Raw genomic sequence first — 16,903 nt, forward strand, 5'->3', positions numbered from 1 at the left:
TTTACTAATTTGGTCCAGGATGGATACAATATTTGAAATTAAAATTAAAATTGGTAAAAAAAAATAGTTTAATTTTATAAGTTATTTTTTTCTAATTCAACCAATTCTAATTTCAAAACTTCAATTATATGTAACCGTACATAACCTGAGTTGTGTTTGGAAGTACCTAAGTTTAAGAATTAGAATCGAAAAAAATTTAATTTAAGTTTTGAGCTAAATTTCTTTTAATTCCAATTTCAAATTGGTAGTTTCAAATGCAATATATGACTTGAAATGATGTATTGAAATTAGAATAAGAAGAAACTAAGTCCTTGCTTGGTTTGTAACTTTAAAAACATTTTTTTGTTCTTAGAAAATTAAAAATAGAAAATTGCAGAAAAAACTTTTGGTTCCGTTAACTATTTTCAAAATTACAAACCAAGTAAACTGTGAACTTTTTCCAAACTAGTTTTTCTATAATATATATATATATTTTTTTTTTGAAAAAAGAAAAAAAAAAATAAAAGGCAAATCCCTGGATATCTCGGTTACTTAAAAAAAAGCTTTGCATCAATTTTAATTTCAAAGCATGAATTCGATACTTCTTACTTGTGTGTTTTATAAAAAAAAATTAGGCTAGTCAGGAGTAAAAATTGTCTAGTATTGACCTATATGGTTTGAAATAGGCAAAAACATCACAAAAATGTAAAAATAGATTGGATCGAGAAAAGAATTATTAGTTATCAAAAAGAACTTTTAGTCTAATGGTATAACTATAAAGTATAATCTAGCCTTAAAGAGGGGAGAAAGAGTTCAAGTCCCGAAAACAATAAAATAAAAAAATTCAGTTTGAAATGTTCAAAAATTTAAATTAAAAAAAAAAAAAAAAAAAACTTAGGTTTCACATTAGACTAATTTAGGCTTAAATAATTCAATATTGATCTGAATATATGTCACAAAACTAGTACCTTCAACTAAGGCCTACAGAGAGGCCCTATACTCCTATGTCGATCAAAAGTGGTGTTATGCCACATCATCAACTTAAATATAATATTATGACGCGGCATAAATAGCATTATCTAATTAATCATCCCACATCTCCATTACAATAGTCCAATATTGATACGTGTGCCCCAAAAATGGTACATTTTGATTGTACCAAAACAAAACACTCGAAGCAGAACAAAATTTAAAAAACACAACTCCACGTTTTTAAATGTGCAAAAAAGTCTAGGGAATGCCAACCATGAAAAAGTTAATGCCAGTTTTTATTTTTATTTTTATTTTTTATTTTTATTTTAAACCAAAATGTTGTAAATATTTTAAAAAACAACTCCACGTTTTTAAATGTGCAAAAAGCCTAGGGAATGCCAATCATGAAAAAGTTAATGCCAGTTTATTTTTTATTTATTTTTTAAACCAAAATTTTGTAAATATTGAGAAATTCTATTGTGTAAAGCTTAATCAGTATGTGCATATACTGGTTAGAACTTATTACCTTAGAACCAATTATAAATCTTTTTATTACCTTAGAACCAACTAGTAGCAAAAAAAAAAAATCAACAAATAAACTATTATTTGTTTAATTAATTAATTAATTTTACTAATTTGGTCCAGGATGGATACAATATTTGAAATGGACATTTGATCAGTTAGAACAAGTTAACGTATAAATCTAATTATTATAATAGAATCAATTAGTACCAAAAAATCACCAAATAAACTATTATTTGCTTAATTAATTAATTTTACTAATTTGGTCCAGGATGGATACAGTATTTGACATTAAAATTAAAATTGGTAAAATTTTAAAAAAAATAGTTTAATTTTATAAATTATTTTTTTCTAATTCAACCAATTTTAATTTCAAAACTTCAATTATATGTAACCGTACATAACTTGAGTTGTGTTTGGAAGTACCTAAGTTTAAGAGTTTAAGAATTAGAATCGAAAAAATTTTAATTTAAGTTTTGAACTAAATTTCTTTTAATTCCAATTTCAAATTGGTAGTTTCAAATGCAATATATGACTTGAAATGATGTATTGAAATTAGAATAAGAAGAAACTGAGTCATTGCCTGGTTTGTAACTCTAAAAACATTTTTTTGTTCTCAGAAAATTAAAAATAGAAAATTGCAGAAAAAACTTTTGGTTCCGTTTTCTGTAAACTCAGTTATAAAAATGTGTGTTTTCAGAGAACTGTCTTTTATTATTCTCTGAAAACTGTTTTCTATTCTCTGAATTCTTGAAAACTATTTTCAAAATTACAAATCAAGTAAACTCTGAACTTTTTCCAAACTAGTTTTTCTATAATACATATATATATATATTTTTTGAAAAAAGAAAAGAAAAAGAAAGGACAAATCCCTAGATATCTCAGTTACTTAAAAAAAAGCTTTGCATCAATTTTAATTTCAAAGCATGAATTCGATACTTCTTACTTGTGAGTTGTATAAAAAAATTAGGCTAGTCAAGAGTAAAAATTGTCCAGTATTGACCTATATGGTTTGAAATAGGCAAAAACATCACAAAAATGTAAAAATATATTGGATCAAGAAAAGAGTTATTAGTTATCAAAAAGAACTTTTAGTTCAATGGTATAACTATAAAGTATATCCCAACCTTAAAGAGGGGAGAAAGAGTTCAAGTCCCGAAAACAATAAAATAAAAAGATTCAGTTTGAAATGTTCAAAGAAAAAAAAAAAAAAAAAAAATTAGGTTTCACATTGGACTAATTTAGGCTTAAATAATTCAATATTGATCTGAGTATATGTCACAAAACTAGTACCTTCAACTAAGGCCTAGAGAGAGGCCCTATACTCCTATGTCGATCAAAAGTGGTGTTATGCCACATCATCAACTTAAATATAATATTATGACGCGGCATAAATAGCATTATCTAATTAATCATCCCACATCTCCATTACAATAGAGGGTCCACTTTCTAAACAATGTAGCAAGTACTTATACAAATATATTGTATGAAATTTTATTCAAAAAAGGACTACTAATTTACAAAATCTGCACACCTCTCAAATTTAGAAAATTAGAAAACAATGTAGCAAGTAATTATACAAATATATTGTACGAAATTTATTAAAAAAAAGGACTACTCAATTTGACTTTTTGAAACTAAAATAGTCCAATATTGATACGTGTGCCCCAAAAATGGTACATTTTGATTGTACCTAAACAAAACACTCGAAGCAGAACAAAATTTAAAAAAACAACTCCACGTTTTTAAATGTGCAAAAAAGTCTAGGGAATGCCAATCATGAAAAAGTTAATGCCAGTTTTTATTTTTATTTTTATTTTTATTTTTTATTTTTATTTTTATTTTAAACCAAAATGTTGTAAATATTTTAAAAAACAACTCCACGTTTTTAAATGTGCAAAAAGCCTAGGGAATGCCAATCATGAAAAAGTTAATGCCAGTTTATTTTTTATTTATTTTTTAAACCAAAATTTTGTAAATATTGTGAAATTCTATTGTGTAAAGCTTAATCAGTATGTGCATATACTGGTTAGAACTTATTACCTTAGAACCAATTATAAATCTTATTATTACCTTAGAACCAACTAGTAGCAAAAAAAAAAAATCAACAAATAAACTATTATTTGTTTAATTAATTAATTAATTTTACTAATTTGGTCCAGGATGGATACAATATTTGAAATGGACATTTGATTTTTTTAATTTAATTTTTCCCAATTTTTGGCTCCATACCATGATTGTGGAAACTAGCCCATCACTGTCCTAACGCAAATGGATGGTGATGAAAGCACAAGGATTAAACATTCATAAATCAAGTCAAAGCACCTATAATTGGCTCACTTTGGAAAACATAGTTTTTACATTTTTTTTTTCTTTATATATTGATCAATGAATATATATATAAGTTCTGAATATATAAATACAGTGATTGTCAACTCCAAATTATTTAAAATCTGGTTGGTATGATATGCATATTCACTAGTATATGCCCAGTAAAAGATGATATACTCCTGTCTGCTTTACAAACCATGAGATTCTCTTTTTAAAAAATAAATTTCATGTGCAGTAGTACATTCTGGTACATGCATTTCATGAAATCATATAATTACAAAGCTTCAACAATTGTTTTAATTAATAGAATTAAATTTGATTCTTCTTGTTGTATATTGCAGAGAATATAACATCATCATCTTCAAATATAATGCCTAGGGTTTGGCAGTTTTGGACTAGTCATAACTAGGGTTTGAATTAGCTGGTTTGGGTTGATTAATTATACTTAAATCACATTCACGGGTGTATTATTCTTTTTTTCTATGGGAATGACGCACAAGGAGAGTACTGTTTATCGAACAACCGGCAAAGCACTGCATTGCCCTATGTGGAGTATCATTTAGCAGATCTGTAGAAGACATGGGGAGCTCAAACTGGTTTGTTTTACCCCTTGTCCATGTCCGAGAATCGTGACACGACGAAAGAATTAAGCTCTTAAACTATTAGTCCTTTGAATAATTAAAGGGTTAGACCAATAATTAATCTACTAATTGTTCTTTAAGTACACCGTAATCTTGACTGCTTTTGATAATGACTTTGTGGCAGAAGGACTTCATGGTTCACCATTTTGATAAGTACTATTATTATTAGCATGATGATCGGCTTCATAATAATCATCATCATCATCATCATCTAAGTCTTAATTTTTCCTTCTGAATAAACTCCGAGACCCTTAAAATTTTGAAAGTTGTATGCAGGTCAAGTGCATTTTCAATATGTTCATCTGGTTTTCATTGTTTTCAAGGCATCAAACTTCATTTTGTTCCTAAACTTAATTTCAATAGTTATTCATTCGTTAGACTTCAAAATAACAATTTTCTGTAATGATGTGTATTTTAATACACTTCTGATTAAGAATAAACAACATCCACTTGGTTTAGACTTAAGCCTATGTTTTAAATATATTAGCAATTTTTTTTCAAATATATTTTGTTAAACGAAGAACGATCATTTTATATAGTTTACATTAATTAACATACAAACCTAAGTAGGGAATTAGTCCCACCTAGCTTTTCAGCGTTTGAAGGAGACCAGCAAATTTGCTAATTGTCCTCCAGGTGGAGCGATAATCTCGAGTCAATCAATCCTAATTAAGTTAATCAAAGATTAATTAACTCACTAAGATGCTTTTTCCTGCATACGTCATGCATGGCCATTAAATTCAATATTAGACCTATATAATAAAGTAATTTTGTGAGCTACTGATGTCACTGCTTCAGATCCATTACTCAAACAAGGAGATTAATAGTTAATTAATGACCTAAAAAAAATTAATGAGGGCCGTGATTGCTACTTAATTGTCTGGTTTAAAGAGAATAAACTTATATTTTATGTGGAAATTTTAGTTGCTTCGTGTGCATCATTTTGGGGCTCTCTACGGCTTAAGACAACGACTCTATTATTAAGAAATATACAATTTGGAGATTATAGAGTAGAGGCCAAATGGTTGGTGGTTAGAACTATTTTCGTTTTTTTGATAATGGCTTTTGTTTTGAAGTTTAGTGGTGGAGCTAATGCAATGATTTAGGACAACCTGTTGTTTTAATTTCAAAATTTTGAGATTTCTCATTTTGATTGGTAGTAGGTTTGCACAATCCCAATTTTATGGGAGATGAGTTGGGTTCGATTACACGTGAAAAAACACTTTCGAATGTGAACACAACCTCTTCATACAAATAGTATTGTATTGTGTGGGTTGGATTTGCATTCAAAATGCTTCCACAAAACTTTGATAGGTCGTTGCTTGAGGTTGTGTTCACATTCGAAAAAACACTTTCGAATGTGAACACAACCTCTTCATACAAATAGTATTGTATTGTGTGGGTTGGATTTACATTCAAAATGCTTCCACAAAACTTTGATAGGTCGTTGCTTGATGTAATGATAAAAGTTCAATTACGTGTGAAAAAGCAGATTCGAATGTGAACACAACACCTTCATACAAATAGTATTGTATTGTAGGTTGGATTTGTGTATTCGATATGCTTCTTCAAGCATATTTGGGTAGTAGTAATCAACATTGAAGTGAAGAGACTCAACAAACTTTTACATCTCCTAATATTTTATCAGAGTACTGAATATGAGTTTCATTTGGCCATTGGAATAACTAAAATAAAAAAACAAAATTACAGAGTGAAATTCAATGTAATACTCTGTAGCATTCAAGATAATAAATGCTTTAATCATTTGCCATGTACTTGTGATCAGCTCTAACCTTTTGGATTGGAGGAGTTTATACTTGTAATCACATGGGGAATGCCCCTTACAATATGTACAGATTGTATTTTTGAGTTTAATTCATTTCCTTAAACCAAAAAATAAATAAATAAAAACTATAACCCTAGTTCATTTACTTCTATTTAAAGCATGAAAAAATTCTCTACACCACATTTTCATTTTTACAGCTAGGCTTAAGAAAATCATTTGCACAACCTATAACGAATTATAGTTGGGGTAATATGCTTTAAAAAATGAAAAGGATGGCATTACAGGAGTAAACATTCCAAAATTTTGTTAGGTTTTGGAAACTCAATCTCACATTTGTTTTCATTAAATTTAGTGGTTTTAGCTCATTTCTTAAAGAGATTAAAGTTCCATTTAGTGGTTATTTTTTAGTATTAATCATCCTGCAAGATTTATTTACCTAATCTAATGTTGGTATAAATCCATTCTAGAATGCAATATGAAATATTATTATTATTTATTCATTTTTGGTAGATTAGGATAAGTTACTTGACAACAAAGGGAGTAAACAGTATGATAACCAACAAATAAAACCCAAAACCTCTCACAGTACAAGGAAATAGGCAAATAAGTATAAGCCAAGCACTGTAAAGAAGCTTTGCCACTAGTTGAGAAGAGAATTACCGTTGTTAGGAGGAGGGAATGAGGATCCGTTCCAACCAGGCGCCCTTTGGACTTGTGACAACAAGGTAAACCCTGAATATCTGCAATTAGCCACGAACCAAAGATATTGGGTAGTAACCCTGAGACCCTATCATCCAAGAACATTAGAATACATATTAACCTAAATGTACGGCATGAAAACTAATCTGGCCTTGCAGGGGAAACAAATGTATCAAGGCATCACACATTAAGCTTTTGAAAATTTGTATTAATTCCTAAGCATGGAAATGTCACACCCAACATTTCGAACCTCCCACTTTCCCAATCTCTCCCTGCATCAATTGTAACTTCGAATTTCAATTGGCTGTTTTTTCCTTGTTGCAGTAACATTTTCAGCAAAACTAACCAAATTAAATAGAAGTTTGGGTTTTTGTCACATTGCTGTTCTTCATTTGGGCCCAGGCTATCATTTGCACCAGCTGAGTGAGAACCACCATCATCATTTCGCTTGGTGGCTCTTGCATTAGAATAAACTTTCTTGTGAACCTTATTTGGATTAGGTTTCTGACAATGCTTTTGGCCCTGATAGGATGAGTATACTCTCTCAGCCCCGATGTTTCCAAACAAGAGTTCAGCAGCCTTGTTTCGGACGAGGAGTGGGATATATTTCGAGTCATCCCATACATATAACTGCAAATGAACACGCGCACACATCAGTGGTAGCAAATTTAAAGGCCAGAACATAAAAAGGCACCATATTGCATGAACCTTGTGAGGAATAGAAGTACAAAGATAATTTCCTATGCGAAGGATGATAATGGTACAAGTTAGGATCTGTACTATGAACTTACAAGATGTTTGGCCAATTTTTTACAAAATTGAAAACAACAGCATATCCAAATTTGTCCTTTACGTATCCAAGTAACAGATGAAATGATAATTTCAATGAGAATAATGAAGTGTTGCCACACAATGAACACAAGGGTGCTAAGAGACAAACAACTCTACTGATATTTCCAAATGGATCCATATTTTTTATTCAGTTAGTACATTTACTGTTATATTAAAGTAGATCAATATGGTTTAGCAATAAACACAGGGGGAAGAAAAAAGGTAAAAAGAGCAAATGACATCCATACTTGTTGCAAATGAGATCTTGTTATCTCTAACAATAACTTTGTTTTCTTTTTAGAATATATTTTTCTATTTGCAGGTGGTGTGCAAATGCAGGCAAATCAGAGAATGGAGTTCAATCTTGGTTTCAGGGTACGTATGTCACAACACATAACCATTGGTGTAACAAAAAGTAACCGTGCAAGCTCTAAGACATGAAATCACCATCAAAATTTCTTTACAGGGCTCTTACACCCTACAAGCTGTTTTGGATCTCACCAAATGTTGTATTACCCTGGTACTTAATATATGAAATTCTACATTTAAGATAGAAAAATGAAGTACAAAATACGGAAGAGTATAGCAGGCAAATAGAAGGGGAACGAAACTAAAGCATAGAAGCAAATCTTGAGGAAATCCTGATTAATCATGTGCACTTACAAGGCTGTAGAAAATTGTACAGAAGCTAATTTCCATTGACAACAGCTGATCCTATGTGGACTTCTAACATTTGTTTCTGTACAGAAACTGAAAACATAAAGTAAAGACACAACATTTGATGAAAAATTAGGTCAAATGACATTTTAACAGAAATAAAGAGCATTTAGTTGCTGCTTGGACCCATTTCAATTTATGCTCTTTTTTTTTCTTCTTGAAGTTGCATCATTTTTAAGATTTATATGAAGTTTACTCCACAATCAAATGGCCCAGAGTTATGTTAATGGTTAATGGCTAAGATCTTACACAGCAATCTTTTATTACTAATGAAATCTGGATAGCATCACACGATCATCTCCTTAAATATTCCTCAGGCTCATTGCAATACTGCATCATATGTTCTGTAACCTGTAAATTATGAAACTATTCTTCTTAATTGAACAATTTTTATCACTGTGAAACTGTTAGTATTGATATCACGTATCTATCCAACGATGTTCTGAATCTTCATGTTGAATAAACTTCAAGAGAATCAATAGTTTGGACAAAACTATGGTCAGGCAGGAGAGTATCCTCTTCTGCAAAGGTTGCATCTGTGATCCCTAGGGGAGATCTGTTTGATTCCACATGACAGCACCATTGCCATCTCTTATGACTCCATCATAATCCCAAATTCCCAGTGTACCCTTCCCTACTCCTTGAAACATCATCAAAGTGATTTGAATAGAAAATTGGCACTAGATTGAGATAGATACATATGAAATTGGCTTTTCGAAAAAAAAAAGAAGAAAGGGTAATGCAACAAGACCTCATCATTTTTCTCCTTGCTAACATCGCATGCTAGAAAGAAAATATTTTTATTGGTCTGGAATTTTTCAGTCACCTTGATGAAAGAGTGCCATTGTGATTCGTGAAGATAAACTTCAAATTTTGTTTTCGAGGATTTTCTCTTTTACCAGTTCGAATAGGAAAAGTTGCTCATCTGTGAACTGTAACTCTATCTATAACTTGGGATCAAGAGGGATCTCACCCCGCCTCAGGTTAGGAGATTGGGTTTCAAACAGAGTGAAGTAGAATAGGTTATGTGGGTTTAGATTTAATTTCCTTAAGTTCTAATGACTGCCAAGAACATAAAAACTCACTAGCATCCTTGACGAAAACTGCATTCAGGCAAATGCTTTAACAATGTACTCAAGTAACATTCAATATAATAAATATCCAATTTCCCGCAATATTTTTGGTCATCACTTCTAGGGAATAGGTGTTCAGCGTTCGTACTTGAAGAAGAAGAGATTCAGGTAAATGAAATTGTCCAAGAAGATATCCATACCATGAAGGGTCTATATATTGAGCTTGCAGCATGGAAGTGGTTAGAGCTTTTTGGACAATACAGTGAAAGAGAGCTTTGTTCAAACGTAGACCTGTAACAATGAAGGAATACATACCATTCAGTAACCATTATGATCAGTTTTGCTTGATTAAAAAGGAAACAGTTGCAAAGAACTGAATTTTCTCCATACCCTATCTTATTTAAAGGAGAGCCACATATCTTGCAGCCAGTACATATGAGATCTTCAGCTAAATCGTTATTTCCCATTATAGATAATCTCGTGCTGACGAACATCCTTTCATCCTCAGATTCAGAAAGATTTTTCCCGGTAAATGGCAGAAAAATTTCACCAACAGATGCATAAAAGGTTGCCTTACAGGAATCATTTAGAAGCGATACTTCTAGAAGTGAAAAACAATCTTTAGAATCTCCCTCTTCATGCACTTTCCAGTTTATTGACACCTGCCTCTTGTTCTAGTGAAAGTTATACACAGATAAAATCTTTTATACAAGTAAGATGATGGAACATACAATGGAAACCAGGACATGATTGAGGAACTGACTAATAATATGTGAGATTTAACACTAAGAACCAATGTAAACAAACATACTGGACTATCAGCAAAGGTAAGACTGCAGTATATAGAAGAACAACCTTACCATTGAGAATTGCCACATGTTAATGAAATTCTCAATAACATAATAAATTGTATGCATGTATGTATGTGGGAATGCACACTATATAAAATTTGTATGTATTTCTAGAGTTCTGTGAGAGGCATGCTAGGTATAAACCAAGCCTTTGGCATTATCTGCACAAAGTGACTGCCATCAAACCCAAACCAGAATTTTCATGCTTGTCAGACCGGGCTTCTACCATGGCACTAAGCAATAGACCCTTATAGGTGTATAGCAGCAAAACGAAATTACTGTATCCAGATTGTATGCGCGCAAAATAAGTGACTTGGGCACAATTCAAAGCAAAGACAATTTATCAGAATAATGTGTTTCCATGAACTTAGTCTGTTGAAACTTAAAGGATGAACTATTAATATTTTTTCTACCAAATGATTGTACATGTTCTCATGTAAATATATGGGAATTCAATAGAAATTATATGGTGAAGAGAATACTTGATAGCTGTGCAATTTGACATTGTAAAGGGTAGATCCAGCTCGCTGCACCCATTTGATAACTTTCTTAAGCTTTCCCATGGTGGTTATCCCAATTCGACAATCCCGAACTGCATCATCTGCATCTAAATGAATAAACATAAAATCTTATGCTCTATTAATTAAGTAGAGTCAAGTGAATACTTCACATGCTTTGTTCATCTCATTTTATGCAAATACTTAAATGGATACAAATATTTCCATGAAAGTTATGCCAACTATAAACTTGTCCAATGAAATAGATGCAATATTTGTTGAAATTTAAATAAAACAAAAATGGTATTAAAAATATCACATAATAAGATATAAGCTGCAAAGAGGGAGATAACAACACCTCTCACTATAATAGCTACAGTGGTTCCTAAGAAGAAGGGAGAACAGAGAATGAATACCCTTGGTAACGAGCATTTCAGAAGAACGGACTAAACATTGTAAAGATGAGTGTTGGACGGTTCTGGCCTCAACAATATCCCCAAATCGTGAAATTCTGACATCTACATCAAGTGAAACATATCAAAATTCCAATGGGAATGGATTACTAGTCACCAGTTGTGAATTTAGAAACCAAACATCAAAATTCGCCTATCTGTAAACAAAGGATTAATTAAGGGAACTAATAACAAAGAGATATATACCAACACAAAATGTACAATTACCATGAACAAGATAAAAAAAATAGATATCAAAGATTTGCTCCACCATAAAGCCATTAATTTGGTTGCCTAAGACGCTTTCTTGGAACTAATTCATAGGGGGCTTAGTCTTATAACTATATAAACATATATAACAAGCATGCGATATTTATAAATATTTCAACCAAACTCTTTGTTTGCGAAGGCCGAAGAAGAATAGCTTGCAGGTTAGACAGAATTCTGGTTAACCATGAGATTTTGACTCTCCTCTCCAAAGCTAGAGTTATTACTCGTACTAATGGACTCTCTGACCATGCCCCAGTATTATTCAGTTGAATCACTCAGTGCAGCACAGGACGCTGTTAGTCGATTCTTTGGATTCAGCCTTGTTAGTTGGTCAGATTGGTCTTGAAAACCTTCCCATTATACAAATATGTTCCTATTATAAGGCCATTAAGTCGATTTTTTTTTTTTCTATAAATTGATATGAGTGAACATATATATCATGTATAATCTAAACTGAAAGGAAAAATAAAGGAGAAGATGATGGAATTGCCACAATCAGTTGATAATGGTTAGCTACAATCAACAAGGAGATATAATTACAACCACAAGGAATCTAAAAGACAAAATTAGCAAGAAAATAATTAAAATTTTATACAATTATAAATTTAATGTCAAAAGGGGCTTATTTAGAGTTTTCCTCTTAAGCCCCGACTTGTGTCAGGAGGCTCTTGATAATAATTGAAAAGAAATTTGTGCCACGTTTGAACTGTCATTCGACTCATGCATCATGATTAGTTCTTTGGAACTTTAAATAAAACCACAATTAATAAAATTAAAACTATTTTGGCATGCATTTTAATACTGATAGGAAAGAGCATAAAAGAAACCCACTAGGACAAAAACTGATACACAATGATATCCAGTCATATAATCTTCTACTGGAGACTCAGCAATACGATTTCAATCTCAAAGTATCTTAAGCTTATGTTAATACACATTTTTTTTTTTTTTTGATAAGTAAAAAGCTTATGTTAATACACTTACAAATTAAAACTTAAAAGAGTGGGAGTGTGATCAATTCATAGTTCCCACTTCAACATTTCAATTCACATCATTTTAGACATCTACCATTCATCCTTATGGAGCCTTCTAGCAACACTTAAAACAATCATATCCTGCTACTGCACTTATTTAAGATCATCACTTGTTAGTCTTGACACTATTTCCCATACTTCTCTCTGTACTTCTAATATGGCATTTATCCATTGTTTAGATTCATCGATACAAAAAAGGGATAGCCTCGTGTAGCAAGCTCCCGCCATTGCAGGATCTGGAGAGGGTTAGATCTACGCAAGCTTACCCTTGCATACAAAGAAGCTGTTTCCTTATTTTGAGCCTTACCTCTGCACGCGGATAGGATGTTTCTTGTCTTGAACCCATGACCTTAATATTGGCAAATATTATACACTACAAAATCTCATCCTACATGTGATTTTGTCAAGTCAATTCATCCATAACAAAAGGATTCGAAGGTATATATATATAGTGGTGTTCAACAGCTCCCTTGTGAGTAGGGAGCTGTATACTCTCTTTAATTGCAGCCTTTGGATCTCATCCAATGGACAATATTAAAACTACTTTTTTTTTTTTTTTAAGTTAGTTTAGGAAACTTGCTTTTCTCTTTCCATTACCCTTAATTGTGCTTGACATTAAATGACAAAAAAGGACAACGGAATTAAATGAAAAAAAAAAAAAACATTAAGAACTGAATTCATGTACCCATAGAAGTGTCAAACAACAACATCAACTGAAATACACAATTTCGCTATCAATATCATTTAAAAAAATTAATTTTACTGCTTTCAGCATCTCCCTAAGGTTCCTACTACAACAGTCTGGTTTATTGTTGGTCTCTCGGAGCATTTAGCATCGATCTATGCTATTCTTTTTCATGATGAATTTTGTGGAAGGAAGCAGTTCATTGGATCATCGAAATGGCATTAAAAGACAGAAAAACAAGTTCTTAGAAATCAAAATTTGGACCTTTTTAACCTCCTGGCCAAGGATCATTCTAGAGATATCAAACAAAACAAACAGACAAAGGTTCCTGAATCGAAAGGGCTTCCCCAATGTAGTATGCCCGATTACAGTTACTAATGAATTTCTCTAAGCCACAAGGCTAGTATGAAGTTTAAGACAAAACTGACCAATTTGTAATGTAATAGTAGAAATCCAAATAGCTTTTCGACTTAAAAAAAAAAAAAAAAAAAAACTCTAATCATGGTTTGGGAACAGTGTTTGAATCAAAGAAAACAAATAATTTTATTATTTCAGTCAACGGATGAATGGTAGATGTCTAAAATGATGGGAACTATGAATTGATCACACTGCCAGTCTTTTAAGTTTTAATTCGTAAGTGTGTATTAACACAAGTTTAAGATACTTTGAGAATGAAAATTGTATTGCTGAGTCTCCGGTAGAAAATTATATCACTGGATATCATTTTTGTATCAGTTTGTCTTCGTGGCTTTCTTTTCTGCTCTTTCCTATCAGTATTAAAATGCACCCCATTAGAGTTTAATTTTATTAATTGTGGTTTGATTTATAGTTCTAAAGAACTAATCATGATACACGAGTCGCATGACAACTCATACCCGACACTAATTTCTTTTCAATTATTATCAAGAGCCTCCTGACACAAGTCATGGCTTTGATGAACAATGCCTTCACGCACGAAAATCAGTATCAAAAGCATCAGAGGCATATTCTTAGTCATTGTCAGAACGCAAGACTTTAATGGAACATCCGAACTGAGTTTCTATTTCTTTACGAAAAGTTTAAAAACAACCAATTCATATGAGAATGATCATCCACAAATGTCGCTTAAGATGAAAACTCAAAATAAACCCCTTTCAACATTAAATTTATAATTTTAATTTATGAAGATAAAAGTGGATCTTACTCTGTAGAAGAATGATATCTCCAGCAGATGCCATGGACCTCATTTGCTTTTGCCATATGGATACAGGGAAAAATGGACGTGTATCGTCACCCACCTGAATATCTGTCCTGATTACTTCTCTGCCATTTGGGACCTTATACTGCACAAAAAAGTAAGCTTTCAAAAAATTTATAATATTCTATAAGTTTAACAGCTCATTGTAGGACATGTGTGTGTAATTGTGTATGTATAGTGCGTGTGTGTATATAGAGAGAGACCTGAATAGGAGTAGATCTATGAACGAAAACGAGCAACTGAACATAATCGCCAATGTGAGAAGAAGCTTTGGACAGATCAATTAGGGGTCCGTACCATCCGATTGCGGCCATACTATGTAGAGAGAGATTGTCCTTTAATTTCTTTTTCTTCCTACCTTGTTCCTGTGGTGTTTTCCAGTTATCAGATTTTGGCGCGTAAATCTAGAGTTAGGGCTTGCAGGAAGCGTTTGGCTGCAAAGATAACTTGACCGCAACTTGGACAGATCCAAATCTAATACTTGGATTGGCTTGGATAGTACTCTTTTCTTTTTCTTTTCTTTTTTCCCCTGGGCTGGGTTGGTTTAAATTTTTTATAATTAAACTTATATTCTGATTGAGGGCATGAGATTTTAAAAGACAAAAGTTGAATACGAACCAAATTACACGGGAAAAAATAATAATAATGATACGAACCAAATTTACAAATGTTGTGTTTTGAAGTATTGAATTCGCACTTAAAATTAAATTTTTTTATTTAATTATCTAATTCTTCCAACTCAAACTCAAACTTAAGTGGCAGGTCTCATTTTTTTATTATTTATTTTTTTTATGAGTCTGGAGCATCATGCACCGGGCTCAATCAAGTTTCTCTCGAATTCCACACCCGTGGAGTGTAGAGTAGCGCTTGTAATGTCTGACCAACGGTCAAAATAGGCCCTTGTATATATTTTTGTTTTAAAAAAGAAAATAATGGTGTGTAAGACAAATAATAAAAAATGTAGGGCCAAAAACTAATAAAATAATAAGGTTGAGATTGAAAGAGAAAAGAGCTCACCAAGGGGAGGGACTTTCCAAAAACAATTGTGTAAAGTCACATCAGCACAATTGTTGACAGACACAAATCCAGTATAGGCCCAGTGGGACCAATTGTCCCCCCTGAAATGTTTTTCTTTTGCATTTTATAACTATTAATTTTGTTATTTATTTATTTATTTATATACTTATAAAATTTAAAATTTCCCCCCCCTGAAATTATAGAAAAACTTCACTAATGCCCCCACAATATATTTTTTTTAAAAGCCGCCCCAACTTACATACTTCTCGATCTGTCCCTAATTGTCCATGTCCCTTTACACTTTAAAAAAGGTGTTGAGTTAATTTGCTTCCTTGCACAGCGGATGCTCTCACCCACAAATTCTTATAAACATTCACTAGTGGCTTATCAACCAAATTTGTGGATCATGAGTTGGTTGTCACCCATATTTTGTGGGATTGAATATACTAATTTAAGGACATCAATGGAATCTCCAAGATATATCATATCTATTATTTATTTACTTGTGTACCATTGCAAGTTATTACTACATTTTAAAACATACATCAGAAGGAAATTGTTGGTATAAACATGCAGCTATGCCATGCTGATCCAACAGAGTCATATGAATGGAGTAATTAATTGTACAAAGTGACATATAGTAAGAAAGTGACTCTAAAATTTTGAACAGTATAAATTCATCAATTGTCGGCAGGTACGGATTCAGTATAGGCTCAGTGGGGCCAATTGCCCCACTGAAATCTTTTTCTTTTGCATTTTATACCTATTAATTTTGTTTTTATTTATTTATTTATATAATTTTAAATTTTAAATTTTGCCCACCTGAAATTATAGAAAAACTTCACTAACGCCCCCCACAACATTTTTTATTTATTTATTTATTTAAAGTCGTCCCACTTACATACTTCTTTGTCTCTCCCTGACTGTCGATGTCCCTCCACACTTTTAAAAATGTGTAGAATTAATTTGCTTCCTTGCACAGCGAATGCTCTCACCCACAAATTCTTTTAAACATTCACTAGTGGCTTATCAATCGAATTGTGGATCATGAGTTGGTTGTCACCCATATTTTGTGGGATTGAATATACTAATTTAAGGACATCAATGGAATCTCCAGGACATTTCATAACTATTATATATTCTCTTGTGTACCATTGCAAGTTATTACTACATTTTAAAACATGTAAGAAGGAAAAATATTGGCATATACATGCAACTATGCCATGCTGATCCAACAGAGTCATATGAATGGAGTAATTAATTGTACAAAGTGACATAAGCATAGTAATAAATTATGTGAGCGGGTCGG

General features: G+C 31.9%; 1 protein-coding gene across 1 annotated transcript; it reads right to left on the bottom strand.

Moving 5' to 3' along the window:
- Positions 1–6,761: 6,761 nt before the first annotated feature.
- LOC132274560 (uncharacterized) lies at positions 6,762–15,229 on the bottom strand. The gene is made up of 7 exons (XM_059775872.1): positions 14,781–15,229; positions 14,524–14,662; positions 11,316–11,417; positions 10,885–11,009; positions 9,942–10,225; positions 9,752–9,842; positions 6,762–7,560 (listed from the first exon to the last, which is right to left on the bottom strand). Exons 1-7 carry the CDS (start codon positions 14,889–14,891, stop codon positions 7,111–7,113), a joined length of 1,302 nt encoding a protein of 433 aa, XP_059631855.1. The 5' UTR covers positions 14,892–15,229; the 3' UTR covers positions 6,762–7,110.
- Positions 15,230–16,903: the final 1,674 nt, after the last annotated feature.

Source organism: Cornus florida, unplaced genomic scaffold (genome assembly GCF_030987335.1).
Source record: "Cornus florida cultivar Cherokee Brave unplaced genomic scaffold, ASM3098733v1 CherokeeBrave_3.0.0_Hap2_Chr09, whole genome shotgun sequence".
In the NCBI taxonomy this organism is placed as follows: domain Eukaryota; kingdom Viridiplantae; phylum Streptophyta; class Magnoliopsida; order Cornales; family Cornaceae; genus Cornus; species Cornus florida.

What these genes read in the sequence shown, in the direction of transcription:
- LOC132274560 (XM_059775872.1), bottom strand. Translation starts at nt 14,891, where the DNA reads ATGGCCGCAATCGGATGGTACGGACCCCTAATTGATCTGTCCAAAGCT. An exon ending in AGATATCATTCTTCTACAGA is followed by an intron (nt 11,418 to 14,523) that starts GTAAGATCCACT and finishes CACTTGATGTAG; the next exon opens with ATGTCAGAATTTCACGATTT. An exon ending in TCTCCTTTAAATAAGATAGG is followed by an intron (nt 9,843 to 9,941) that starts GTATGGAGAAAA and finishes TCATTGTTACAG; the next exon opens with GTCTACGTTTGAACAAAGCT.